General features: G+C 40.7%; 2 protein-coding genes and 2 long non-coding RNA genes across 5 annotated transcripts in view; 1 reads left to right on the top strand and 3 right to left on the bottom strand.

Annotated features, from left to right (window-relative positions):
- Nucleotides 1-6513, bottom strand: part of Polr2B (RNA polymerase II subunit RpII140) — a 10920-nt gene extending 4407 nt beyond the window's left edge. Inside the window, exons 1-4 of the mRNA XM_022851005.2 lie at nt 6209-6513; nt 4975-5195; nt 4710-4822; nt 167-386 (exon numbers count right to left, since the gene is read on the bottom strand). Coding sequence (XP_022706740.1) covers nt 167-386; nt 4710-4822; nt 4975-5195; nt 6209-6227 — 573 coding nt within the window. The 5' untranslated portion in view covers nt 6228-6513. The remainder of the gene's footprint in view (nt 1-166; nt 387-4709; nt 4823-4974; nt 5196-6208) is intronic.
- Nucleotides 1494-4076, bottom strand: Mcm5 (Minichromosome maintenance 5). The gene has a single exon (XM_022851006.1). It carries the CDS (start codon nt 3926-3928, stop codon nt 1718-1720), a length of 2211 nt encoding a protein of 736 aa, XP_022706741.1. The 5' UTR covers nt 3929-4076; the 3' UTR covers nt 1494-1717.
- Nucleotides 5186-9578, top strand: LOC111270664 (uncharacterized). 2 transcript variants are annotated; one of them, XR_002686396.2, is made up of 3 exons: nt 5186-5321; nt 5511-5543; nt 8767-9578. It is a non-coding gene; the product is annotated as an uncharacterized LOC111270664 (long non-coding RNA). The 2 variants fall into 2 exon arrangements; XR_002686395.2 differs by having other exon boundaries at nt 6538-9578.
- LOC147752100 (uncharacterized) lies at nt 7306-12346 on the bottom strand. Its single transcript, XR_015315023.1, has 2 exons — nt 10484-12346; nt 7306-10177 (listed from the first exon to the last, which is right to left on the bottom strand). It is a non-coding gene; the product is annotated as an uncharacterized LOC147752100 (long non-coding RNA).

Below are 12346 nucleotides of genomic sequence, written 5' to 3'. Positions count from 1 at the left end.
GGCGAAGCACCCTGTTCAGTTAATAAAAAAAACTTCGACTAAAGTGTAAATCAAATGAAAAGTAAATCTGCCTATTCTTTAATCAACACATCACCTCTTATCGCGTATAGGCACATAAGTGGTAAACGACCCCTTTGCAGAATTAGCAACAGCCATAATAGCGTACTTTTTCTGAGCCGTTGATAATGAAGTACCCGCCGGGATCCAGAGGGCACTCGTTCAGCTCGGACAGATCTCGATCAGTTAACGAGTACAAAAGACAATACGTCGATCGAAGCATGATAGGAATTTTGCCAATGAACGTCTTCTGGTGTTGCGTTTCGATGGGATCCTCACGTTCGCGGATTACAGTCTTTGTTATGTCCACGTACAGGGGAGCTGAGTAACTGTGAATCAGGATGTAAGAGTAAAAACATGTTACATGGTTGATAATAGAATATACGCGAAAATAGGTAGGAAAGTCATGACAGTATACAAAAAGGATATATAATTTTAGTGCAGTACTTAACGGCGACATCTCAGCTTATGTAGCTTTGTTATCGTCGAAGCACTGTTTACTAAGAGGCAATGTAACTCGTGTCAAGCTGCCCTTCTAGCATAAAGACTATAAAATGTAATTTCAACCGAAACTATAAGAATTTTACCATTTTGCACATAGTTGTGTGAGATACACAATAAGCAAGCATAGTTGATCCACATACATACTTCCATAGCATCGTAAATAACCTAACCTTGTTGCATTGTGGTAGAAAATTTTTATGGAAAACACCCACAATGAACAACTATAGTTGTTGTAGTCTGTGCCCGATTCTAGTAACTTTATTAAACATCGCATAAAATACATTGTATGAAACGTGGGTCGATATAACGACAATGTCGTTTTGTTCGACCTCAGCGAATCTACTCTGATTGACTTCTTCGAAAATTACGCATTTATAATGCTCTACAATCCTAGATGGTTCAATATCTAAACTGTAACATCTCACCGTAACCCATACAACGAAAGTAACGCTATATTCCACCTGGTATTTATTGTTAAACTATTCTTGTCGCTATATAGTCTAAACAAGACGGGATAAAACGTTTACTTTCAAACGTTTTCGGTCTAAACGTTTCAACGTGGGCATCTTATTCCATAATGCACAGCCTGTTAGATCTGAACGTTTAATATCTATATTGCCATTACGAATATCTCATTGATAATGAGAGCACATTACTGTTCAATATCATTTTCATTCCACCAAGGCGAATGTCACGAAGGAGGATACAAGCCATGCTAAACACAAACAAAAGTATCAGTTTTTTAATGGCCTTTTAGTGTTAATCAGAGTTTACTCCTCAAAAACAAATTTCTATATGTTCAAAACGTAAGAAATTCTAATGTAAAATAACTTTTTTTTCCGTTCATGCAAGTTTTGTCATCGGCGGGACTTAGAGCAGAGATCTTTAGCCTCTTTCAACACAAGATTTAATCGTCCAAAAGACCGCGCCAATGAATTTCAATACATGATATCACATTTATTTATACAGCACACATTTACATATATAATATAGCACAGCACTTCATGGCCGAAATAAAATAATAGTCCACCTTACTCTACATATTAGCCGATATCACCCCTAAGCTTGGAGGTGATTTTTGACCGGCTACCTAATACATGATTGGCCAAAATGATAATAACAATAATAATAACATAAATGTTATCTTATAATCCTTCTACTTCAGCCGGTACAACATCTTTCTTTGCATGCGGTGCTGAACTTCCCCTCGTCGGATCATTAATGCCAGCACCTTGTAGATTGACCGTTCTGGGAACTTTTGTCGCGTGAAATCCTGAATAATGGTCTGCTCCGACACCTGACTTCCAATAGCAAATCGCTTCTTGATCTGCTGCTCGATACGACTAAGTATCTGGTATTCTTCGTCAGTTGTAAAGCCCTCAGCGCCCTGAAGCTCACCAGAATTAGCAGCATCGAGGGTGGACACCTGGAAGAGCCGTAGTGCTTCATCGACCTGACGTTCGGTAGCAAATGGCAATAGCTGCATCTTCGCCAACGCCTCGCTAATTCGAATAATGGCTTCAAGCTGCCGAACTGTGATCGGAATAGATGACCTCTTTTCCGTTTCGCGTTCGTGTTCTTTGGCCCCATTGCGCATGATTACGTAACGGTGTTTAAGTTTTTCCGCCGCCTCGGCACTTAGCCGGGGTCCACATTTTTCACGGCAATATGCGATATAACGCTTGAGTGTATGAAGGTCCAGTTCTCCGTCTTTGGGCTTAGTGGGTTGCGCTGACGTCGAGTTCAAATGGATATCCATAACGTGTCGAGCCAAAGTCTTATCCTTAGCCGAGTCGTGTAAATCCTTAACAATGAAAATAGTATCGAAACGCGACAGAATCGTGGGCATGAAGTTAATATTTTCGTCGGCCTTTAGGTCATCCCAACGGCCAAACACCGAATTAGCTGCTGCCAGTACCGCACAGCGTGTATTCAACGTCGTCGTAATACCAGCCTTCGCAATAGATATAGTCTGCTGCTCCATTGCCTCGTGTATAGCGACACGGTCGTCTTCGCGCATTTTGTCAAACTCGTCAATACAGACAACACCTCCATCAGCAAGTACCATAGCTCCACCTTCCATGACAAAGTTCCTTGTTTGAGGGTCGCGAATTACCGATGCAGTGAGGCCAGCGGCTGATGAACCCTTACCGGACGTGTACACCGCAACTGGGGCTACTCTCTCAGCAAATTTAAGCAGTTGCGACTTTGCCGTTCCAGGATCACCGAGAAGCAGCACGTTAATGTCTCCCCTGCGGGTCAGACCGTCAGGAAGCCTTTTACGACTGCCTCCAAAAAGCAAACATGCAATAGCCTTTTTGACATCGTCGCTTCCAAAGATCGAAGGCGCAATACTTTTGGCCAAACGGTCGTAGATATTGTCTGAAGCCGCCATGTTTCGGAACTTCTCTTCTTCCGCAGGTGTGTAGGTGCGCGACTGAGCGCCACTCATTTCCTCCGAGTCAATGAGCAAACCGACGACACGCAGATAGGGAAAACGAAGGCCAACATTCTTCTCGTTGCCTCCCTCTCGCTTAGCGCCCGAACCACTTCGCAAACTGTAGATGCCAATAGCTGTGATGCGATTTCCGGGTACTACACGTTCGCACAAGGACCGGTCCGCATACAGTTGCAGGTGACGAGGCATCTCTCCATAGGGCACCTGCTCTGGTGCCTCTTGCAGCTTGATCAGTTGGAAGTCGACGCACTTGCATTTGTCAGGTACGATATAGTAGGGATCAAGGGGGCAACGCTGCGCGCCGGTGGCAGCAGCCTGCTCAGCAGATGAACACCGTCTGGGCAGTTGGAGACCGTCCAGTCCAGCCTTGAGAGGAATGTTTGGCACGGTCTGTTGACAACTTCGGCATCGAAGCGTCACTTTAGTTGCTTTAGCGCGCACGCCACTGGCCGCGACGACTATACCCGGAATCTTGACCAGAGTAGCCACCTCGTCGGATTTGAGGTCGCGCATCTGTACCGGGTTGGCTCCGCTTACAACCATCACCTGCACGTCACGAACCTCTTCTTCGCCCTCTGGTCGTGGCCGGGTCAATTCATCGGCGACCTCGGTCGCCGCCTCCTCAAACAAAGCAATATGATCGGCCGGCTGCTTGGCCAACTTGTCGGCAAGAACTTCATCGAAGCTTGCAATATCCTCAATCTGCACTTCGATCCAGAACTGACCCAAATTATAGTGTTGCTTTAGCTGATCACGATAACGGTAGTTAAAATTGTCTTCGTGAAACTGGCGAAGAAACTCACGAAATCGCCCTTTGATGGCCTGGTAGTTGACCTGCTGTTCATTGGGCGTACTCTCTGAGCCAAAATTGTCGGAGTAGAATACACCGGCATTGTCAAAACCAGACATTTTTACACTCAGCAGTAACTGTTTAATGATTTATTATGCAAAACGCAAAGCCTCAGCTGCGGTTTTGGTTTAATTTGGACCGGACTATTAAAAGTCCGCAAAACTTAAATGGCCCACGTCAATCTGCAGCCGCTTATGGCGCGCAAGCGATCTGGCGATCGCGTTAAAAGGCGCCTTTTGGCGCCAACCACTCTCGTACCACAAAGGTGCCACATAGAAAGGGTAAGAGGCGACTGCCGTTCTTTATTCCTGTCGTCCGCAATGATAATGATATAAACAATAACAGTAACCCTGAACTGACCAAGAAGAACAAGGAGGTGAATCATTATTATGATAATGATGGAAATGTTTATCTCTGTGAGCGGCTTTCGTCTTATTACGCCACTTGTACAGTCGAGCTATTGCACGTGAGACTTGATAGGCTAAATAAGATCTTATGCGCTCCACTAAAGTGTTTAATTATTTTGAGTTCGTACACATATTTGAATAAAATGCGCAAATAATATATAGTAACCTCCACTCAAAAGTATCCCACCGCACGTTTTTGGACAAATTATTACGTGCTAAAGGGTAATTCTCGAAATTGAAACTTAATGTCTGTTTGGGCAAATCGCTATATCATAGCTCACTCGTTGCTTATTATTTATTGAAATTTGTCGCTAAGCGGTGCCTGTTAATATCTACGTTTCCAATCTGTGTAAGGCCTTTGCATACAATTCTATACAATACAGTTTATGTTGCCTATGTTTAAATTATCAAATTTAAAGATAAGTAAACTTACGTAAGGTTCCTGAGTCGCGCCTCGTTAGGCATCATAGGCGTTGGCGCACCATCTTTTTCCCAGTGAGTCGGCTTTGACAGATAAATCTGTTCGAATTTGACCAGGTAACGGGGCTACACAAGAAAAAATTACCACGAGCTTCAGTAATTTATACAAGTATCATATTAAACAATAAGTTTCTGCTGAATCCATCACAATTGTCATTTTTTGTTTTCTCAAGCTGTTCAATTTTGAAAAGATTGTCGGGATCGTTCCGCATACGTACTGGAGTTTCGATTTCACCTGATGAGTGAGTAGCTTCTGCTTGTAGGTCAATGGGTGGAGTGTCTTCGACGATCTTCTGCACGCTCATCTGGATGAACTCGTCAAACGAGTCCAGTTGCTGTCGAACCAAACCCTTTTCATCAAAGTAAGCGGAAATAACAATCCAGCAAGCTTCCTGCCAGAGATCTGCGGTTATTTCATCAGGATCCTCCTCCTCCATTTCTATTTGAATAGAGACAATCACATAATAACAGATGAAACTGTCAACAACACAGTCTGCATCATAAAGCACCAGTACTAGCAACTAAACTGTCGTCTACATGTCAGCGCTCTTTTTCACGACACAGGGTACGTTCCAATGTGACTACAATGAGACTATATAGATCCTAGTCTAAGAGAGCTTCATATTATTTTCTAGCCAGCAACCATAGTGCGGGTTGAAATATTCATTTGATTATATATGCGATATTAGTAAGGCTTGCTACGGGTTGGTCAACACACGTTTCTGATAAATCATATGACATTTTTTGTTTTCAGTGAAACAAGACTTAAACAAAATAGGCAGAAGTGGTAAGTTGACCATTAGGTTATAATTCTGACTTTAACTTTATTTCGAACTTTTTTGACTTTATAGAACTACAATTGTTCCACAAATGATGAGCAAATTCCCAGCCTAAGCGTTTCTTTGTATCCACTGGTATTGCGCATTTCATACAAAGTACTATAAAGATTTCTTTAATATCTATTTGAACTAAGGTATTCTCTGCAAAATTCTAGTTGTGTGTGAGCTCATAATAACCTGGCAAAGAAACAAATACTGCACGGTAAACGGAAAAGCAATTCACATGTAGTTGTGAATTTATAGAATAAAATTTCCTATACCTTAGTTAACACACAACTGAATGTTTTCGATACAATATTTTTCATTTAACTAAAACTAACAACGTAAACATCATATTTAGGATGTGTTTTTTTTTAGTCGATGTGTTCTTCTTCTATGAAAAACTTATGAAGTTAACCTTCTTGTGTGCACACTTTTCAAATAATGTCAGGTATGAGCCGCGACATTTTCAAAATCAAGTCGAATTTCAATATGGTCACATTTATTCAGCTCTGTACTTTCTTAACGCTCTCATACCGACAGAACGTTATAGAAAGCGCCAGCGACATCACCGTATCTAATCGACGATATCCTCAAAACACTGTGAAAACACATTGATAACGTGCTAACTAACCTTCCTCAGGCTCATACATCTTGGCCGACGAATTCGGTGCCTGTTAAGCAAAAAAAATTTTAAATCACGCCCTTTTTTTACACAAAAAGGTAGCTAAATGCAAATAATAGTCGAATGTCGCACACCGAAACGAGCTATAGCACCTCTTCCAATGAATCCAGTGTTGTAAATATTGTTTGTATAACCGTTGTGGTGATAATGTATTTAGTTCATGTGGTGCTCACCAGGTGGCGTTTTACGCGCCAAATATGAAACGAGGAACCCCCTGTTTTAAATAATGGAAGAGCTTTTGTGGAAAAATAAGCAGCGTTTATATATATTTTTTGTAGCCAAATACTGGGTCGGAGTACTACATAACCTGAATATTTCTGGGCTCTGCTACGGGAACCGTGAGGTGTGCCTGCTTGCTCCTGTCATGCAACACTCATATGTGTTGATGGAGTGTGAATTACATTGTTGTAATATTGTTGCCTAGGGAGCAATTTTTCTGCCTCTAATAGAAAAAAAATATGCGTTAGCAAGGACACTATCTTACGGAACAGACTAATCTAGCTCTGAGACATGCATTTTTGAATACCAAACAAGGTAGTTCTTGGAGATTCAATAACATGGAGTCGGCATATTTTTTAGATCTTAAAAGAGGTTTTCTTTTATAGAAACACAAATCAGCTATTCAAAGTATCAAATAATGCATATTCTCAGATTGTTGACAAAAGCTAATTGAAATTAAATATCAAATAAATTCTGAACTACTACTAATAAAAGTTGAAGCATTTTTACAGTTACTGTAAATATAGATATAAATATATATAAAGAAAAATGTTTGTTAAAGTTCTTAAAAGTTTGTTAAAGATTGAAAAAAATAAATGCGATATTTTCATGCAGATGTATTTGTACTAGCAAACATATTTTGCTCACGAAAGTTACAATGAATCGAAATTATTTTATTATTAAGATATCTCTGTAATATACATAGAAGGAAACCGTGACCCAGAATACCCCACTACGTTACCACATTAACCGACCACACCACTGACACTGCTAACGTTTCTATATTTATACAGACATAATAATTAAAAATAAGAAAATAGCACACATTTATCTATTTAGTACTATCCCTTTTTCTTCTTATCCTTTATTACGAATCTCATATCCATTTTCGTTCTTTTATTGATCGTCATAACGGATACTGTCAACGCGTCACATTATAATAACAAGACGGGATTGCACATACTCGCTATGGCACCGGTCTAACTTCTTTATGTCTCGGTATAGTAGACGCCCGGCTCGGCGTTATCGGTGGCATAGTTTAATTATTGACAAAAAAAAACCCACCGAAGTACGCAGTCAGTCCAAATGTTCTATTCATGTCAGTTGGTTTCCACTTAACACTGTTAAGGGATGTTACAATACTTGATTTTATACTGGAGAAAATCAAAACGGTAAATGATTCAGTATTTTGCTAAGAAACTTAATCGTATATCAATACCGGTCGTTGCTGTTCGACAACTTGAGCCTTCTCCTCAGTTGTTCCGACCAGCAGATCTGAAGGAGATTTATTCGTTTTTCTGATAGAAATTTGTAGACATCGCTGTAATAACGTAGATGCGTATTGCGGTGAAGCTATTCATGTTCGCCTTTATGCCGCACAATACGTTTTATTAGCCTATACCGCTTATATTGCAGTTAATCGGGATAAAACTTATTTATGTGTTTGTTTTATGTACGTACTCATTGTTAACAATTCTCACATTATGCGATATTTGAATGATAACTTGTGAAATAATATTACATAAATTACGGTGATCGGCAAACACCGATTTCTGATTGTTAAGCGCATTTGTTCTCTACAACAGAGGCCTTTTGGGGCTGTTGTTCTTGTATTTAAATTAATCTTTCTAGCATTTCATTTCATCAGTATTTTTGCTTCATTGTCAATAATTTGATTCGACTACAATGATCGGTGAGAAGTATAAATTCTCCCCGATTTATTTCATTACATTTTTGTGACCACATCTTTTTTTCGTAGTACACCAACTGGGGACTTTTAGAGGGATAATAATAATAAGAATAATAGCAATATTTATCATATTTAATACGCCTATGTATATGACTCTTTTTCTATCGCCGTTCTTATATATTTATCTTATTATGAATACTTGTGTGTGTTCATATGTTTTTCGTACATCTCCAAACCCCCTCTTTATTCATCGTTCTCCGTCTCTCTTCGTATATAATATTGTTTATAATTCCTATGTGTTTCATATTATGTACAACAGCATACAAATCATACAGACGGAAAGAGTGTGAGTGACTAGCAAAAATATCCAACGAGAATTCGTTCCCCCGCGCTTTTGCCACCCTTATCATCATCGCCGTCGTGTGAGATTCACTATCGTACGCAGACGTGTAAATAAATCTCATAATAAACCACAAACCAGAGCGACATAGCATATCGCTTTATCAAAAAACTCTTAATTCGATACGATACATGTACACACACATCACATTTGCCTCGTTCTGCTGTGTAACATCGCACTTCACTTGATCTCGCACAGTGATCTCATCGACGAATCGCCTGGTGCTGAAAACCCGTTCTGGTGCATCAGTCGATGGCTCAAGGCATTCTCATGGGAGCGTTCATAAGGCGTGCAGTCTATGGGAAAAGACTAATTAATAGGATCGTTTACTCTGTCTATATATTCGACATGCTCATGTATTGGTATCGATAGGTATTTGTAGATACATTGTTTAATGATACTGAATTCGAATGAGAACAAAGGGGATAAAGGAAGCCACCAAAAATATGGACCAGTTATTTGGGAACATACCGTTATTTGGGTGCTGCCACTAAGTCAAAGGTATGAAGCGATTTTGAGTAAAGCTGGTAAAAATACATGGTCTTCCTTTTACCCCAATTGTGACTTTGTGTGTAACATCTACGACTTTTGGCTGCTGAAATGCTTGTTTTGATTCAGTCTAATGGTCCTACTGATGTTTATCCGTATGTCGTATTTAGGATTGAGTCTTCAATGAAGTGAATTATAAAAAACATTATAATTTGAGCGTATTAAGCGTTAAACTTAAATGCGTGTGTTGCTATAAATGATATGAGTTGGATTCAAATAGTATATACAGAAAGAGAAATGTCGGCAAACTTGTAATTTGTAAGTAGATCGCATTAAGTTTTTTTTTGTATACATAAGACAAATGGACAAAACGCAACGATGTCTGTGAGGTAGCACGGATGTGCTCAAAACGACACAGCAACACTCGCACAGATCAGACTCTCGTGGTCAGACGCGGACAAATACTGGCGGGTCATATCTAGAGAAGAATAAAAATGAATAAAAACTATTCTGTATGTACATTGTTGCGCGTTATCTGTACATTAGGGTAGATTTAAGTTGGGTTCGCTGCCGGCCGAGCATTAAAATGCCGAACTGTGTCATCATTACCATTACAAGTGCATCACTTGCCAAAGCTTCACCTTTAATTTCTAATCAGTGGCAGAAAAGTCCTCAATACGTACAAATATCTCTATGCAGACTCCTCTCATTGCTTACTAAATTAGCAATTGTGCTGATAAAAAAACAGCGAGTTACACTGGACCATTGAACCACGTTCTCGTTGCTAACACGTTAATTTAAAGTCATTTCGAAGGAGTTCGGCTTATGCCTTGTTTGCCTTGTGGATACCATTGCGCACTCGTCGAAACAGGCTCTGTCCAGGTGGCGGGGCGTCGGCGATCGGTTGTTTTATAATTACGCCTCATTTCAAGCCGCAGATGAGGCGTTGTGAGGTGTGTGTTGGATTGGCTAGGGATCAGGGTAAACGCGAACGCTGCTGTTGCAGAGACTCTCTTCTAGCCCATGCAAGCGAACCATGTGCTCCTTGACGCGTCCGCGCCTAAAACTGCGAAAGTCGCAACGGGGACAGCCGTAAGGACGATGGCCTGTATGCCTAGACCTGAAATAGTAACGATGGTAATAAAATATGAACTAATTTTAAATTTAGACAGTCAAAATGAGGGCAACGGGGACTATAACGATGAACATAGATTTTCACTTTCCTAACTGTTAGGACAAAGTAAAAAAGTTGGAACTTATTTCTATTGATATAATCCTTGAAACTAGTGTTTCACATAAAACGCATCCGTTTTTTTATCTCAAGCAATACGTAGAAGAAAATCTACCGGACATTATATACTCATTGACATCAAAAAACGATCATAGAAAACATACTGTGAGATTTACAGTTCAAGCAATATCGTACCTGACGTGATACACGACATTTGATGAGTTTACCGATTTATAACCACACAAACAACAGACATGATTGCCATCGAGGAGGTATTTAATGTTTTTATGGGTTACTCTACGCTGCGTGCTTTGTCCACTGGTCTCCTGCTCGAGAGCTTCTTCAAAAGGAGTTCCGTGCAACCCATTAAGAATTCCTTCTGTGAATAACATAAACTCCGCAGCAGCTGGAAAGACAAAAGCAACGCTTACGTCAAATGATTGTTGTGGGTAGCTCATCTAATTAGTATTTCAGGTCGATACAGCCTCTCACCAGCACAAGCAAATATACGCGAAAATCATGCAAGGACCATTGCAGGGACAAATATGCTATGTTAACAATAACCCCTAAGCTGGTTGGTTTAATTACATTTATTTTAAAAACAACGTATATTTTATTCAAGCTGTGTGATGCAGTCTAAGGACTTCTAATGAACCGCTGCTGACAAGCCTTGCAGAAGTATGTCTACAGGATGTTTGTGTTCGAAATCTGAAAGAAAAAAGTGAATTAGTCACGCTAAAGATAAACTAATGCTCAATCTCGTACTGTTCTACGATAAAAATCAATCAGAGTTTTGTCTGCTATAACGGTTAGTTCTTGCGAATTTTATACTTGGTCCGACTATAAATAATTGACCATGACATCATATTCTATTGCTATTACCCATAACCCATTTGTGCGTATGTAACAAATATAGTCTTGCTTCGAAGCATATTTCTTTTCACGTCTTGTTATTATTTTGATTAATACTGTATCGTCTTTTTTTCAATCATAGAGTCACCGATACGCACACGCCCACACATCGACGGGTATCACAAACGAGCCTAAAGCATTGCGAACGAGAGGACGACTACGCACGTACAGAGATATATCGAAACATATAGACACTTTATAGCACCATAGGGTTCGGTTTTAGTTTCTAGAGTCATTTCGACTTCGTGTAATGCGTCAGTTCCATCAAATAAATGACTATCACGTCAACCGCAAGCATTTAAAACTATAGGCACTTGTCACTGATTTCGTCTCTCGCCGCTACAACGTAGGCGTCTCATTGTTGGTGCTGTCACACGTTCAATTCAGCATCCCTACGCGCAGCACATCAGTAACCTCAATTGTTCCTATAGGCTGAAGCTTACCTCGTTCTTCGCCTTTATTAACTCGGGTTCTTTCTCCAGGAAAAGACAGTCTATTAAATATTGGCAATCGTCGTTCTGCATTCATGGACTGTATTTGTAGGTCTTCTTAGTTCTCCATAACAACTGCAGAACCTAAAACTGTAGTAGTACGCGCTGAAAAGATTTCGTCCTAAAACTCACACTAACCTTCGCATATTCGTACGTGTGTGGGTATATATGAATTCTAACAGCAAACATCTAACGGGCGGGACAGCGTTTGGCATCCGTGTAGCCCCATTGCACTATCTACAACCCCTCAACAGAGGGACCAGTCGAGGAGACATCAGCGAGTGGCGCGGCCACGGGCGTAACAACACATCAGACAAAGCGCTGAATACCGCCGACGACAGCGGAGTGGCAAGCACCACTGGTAGCAGTAGGAATAGCGGCAGGGGCGGCAGGAGCAGAACCTCAGTGGAAACTCGCTGAACAGAGAGGCTGCTGGCTGCAGCCACCCTGCCGTTGGTATGCTCCCTTCTCCTCGAAGAGCTCGCTTTCCTCCAATGCATTTCCCGCTGAGCCAAACACAACTCCATAACCCCCTAACCCCTCGGCATTACCCCTTCATCCACACTTCTTCTCTCTCTTGAAACCGCTTCGAATTAACATATAGACAGCAACGTATTGGCAGAGAAGGCGAGAGAGAACGCTACATGGAAGGAGA

Source organism: Varroa jacobsoni, unplaced genomic scaffold (genome assembly GCF_002532875.2).
Source record: "Varroa jacobsoni isolate VJ856 unplaced genomic scaffold, vjacob_1.0 contig00046, whole genome shotgun sequence".
In the NCBI taxonomy this organism is placed as follows: Eukaryota; Metazoa; Arthropoda; class Arachnida; order Mesostigmata; family Varroidae; genus Varroa; species Varroa jacobsoni.
Note: the sequence above shows the minus strand (reverse complement) of the source record. Positions and strands in the feature narration are given on the sequence as shown.

Coding starts and splice junctions, on each gene's coding strand:
- Mcm5 (XM_022851006.1), bottom strand. CDS start 3,928: ATGTCTGGTTTTGACAATGCCGGTGTATTCTACTCCGACAATTTTGGC.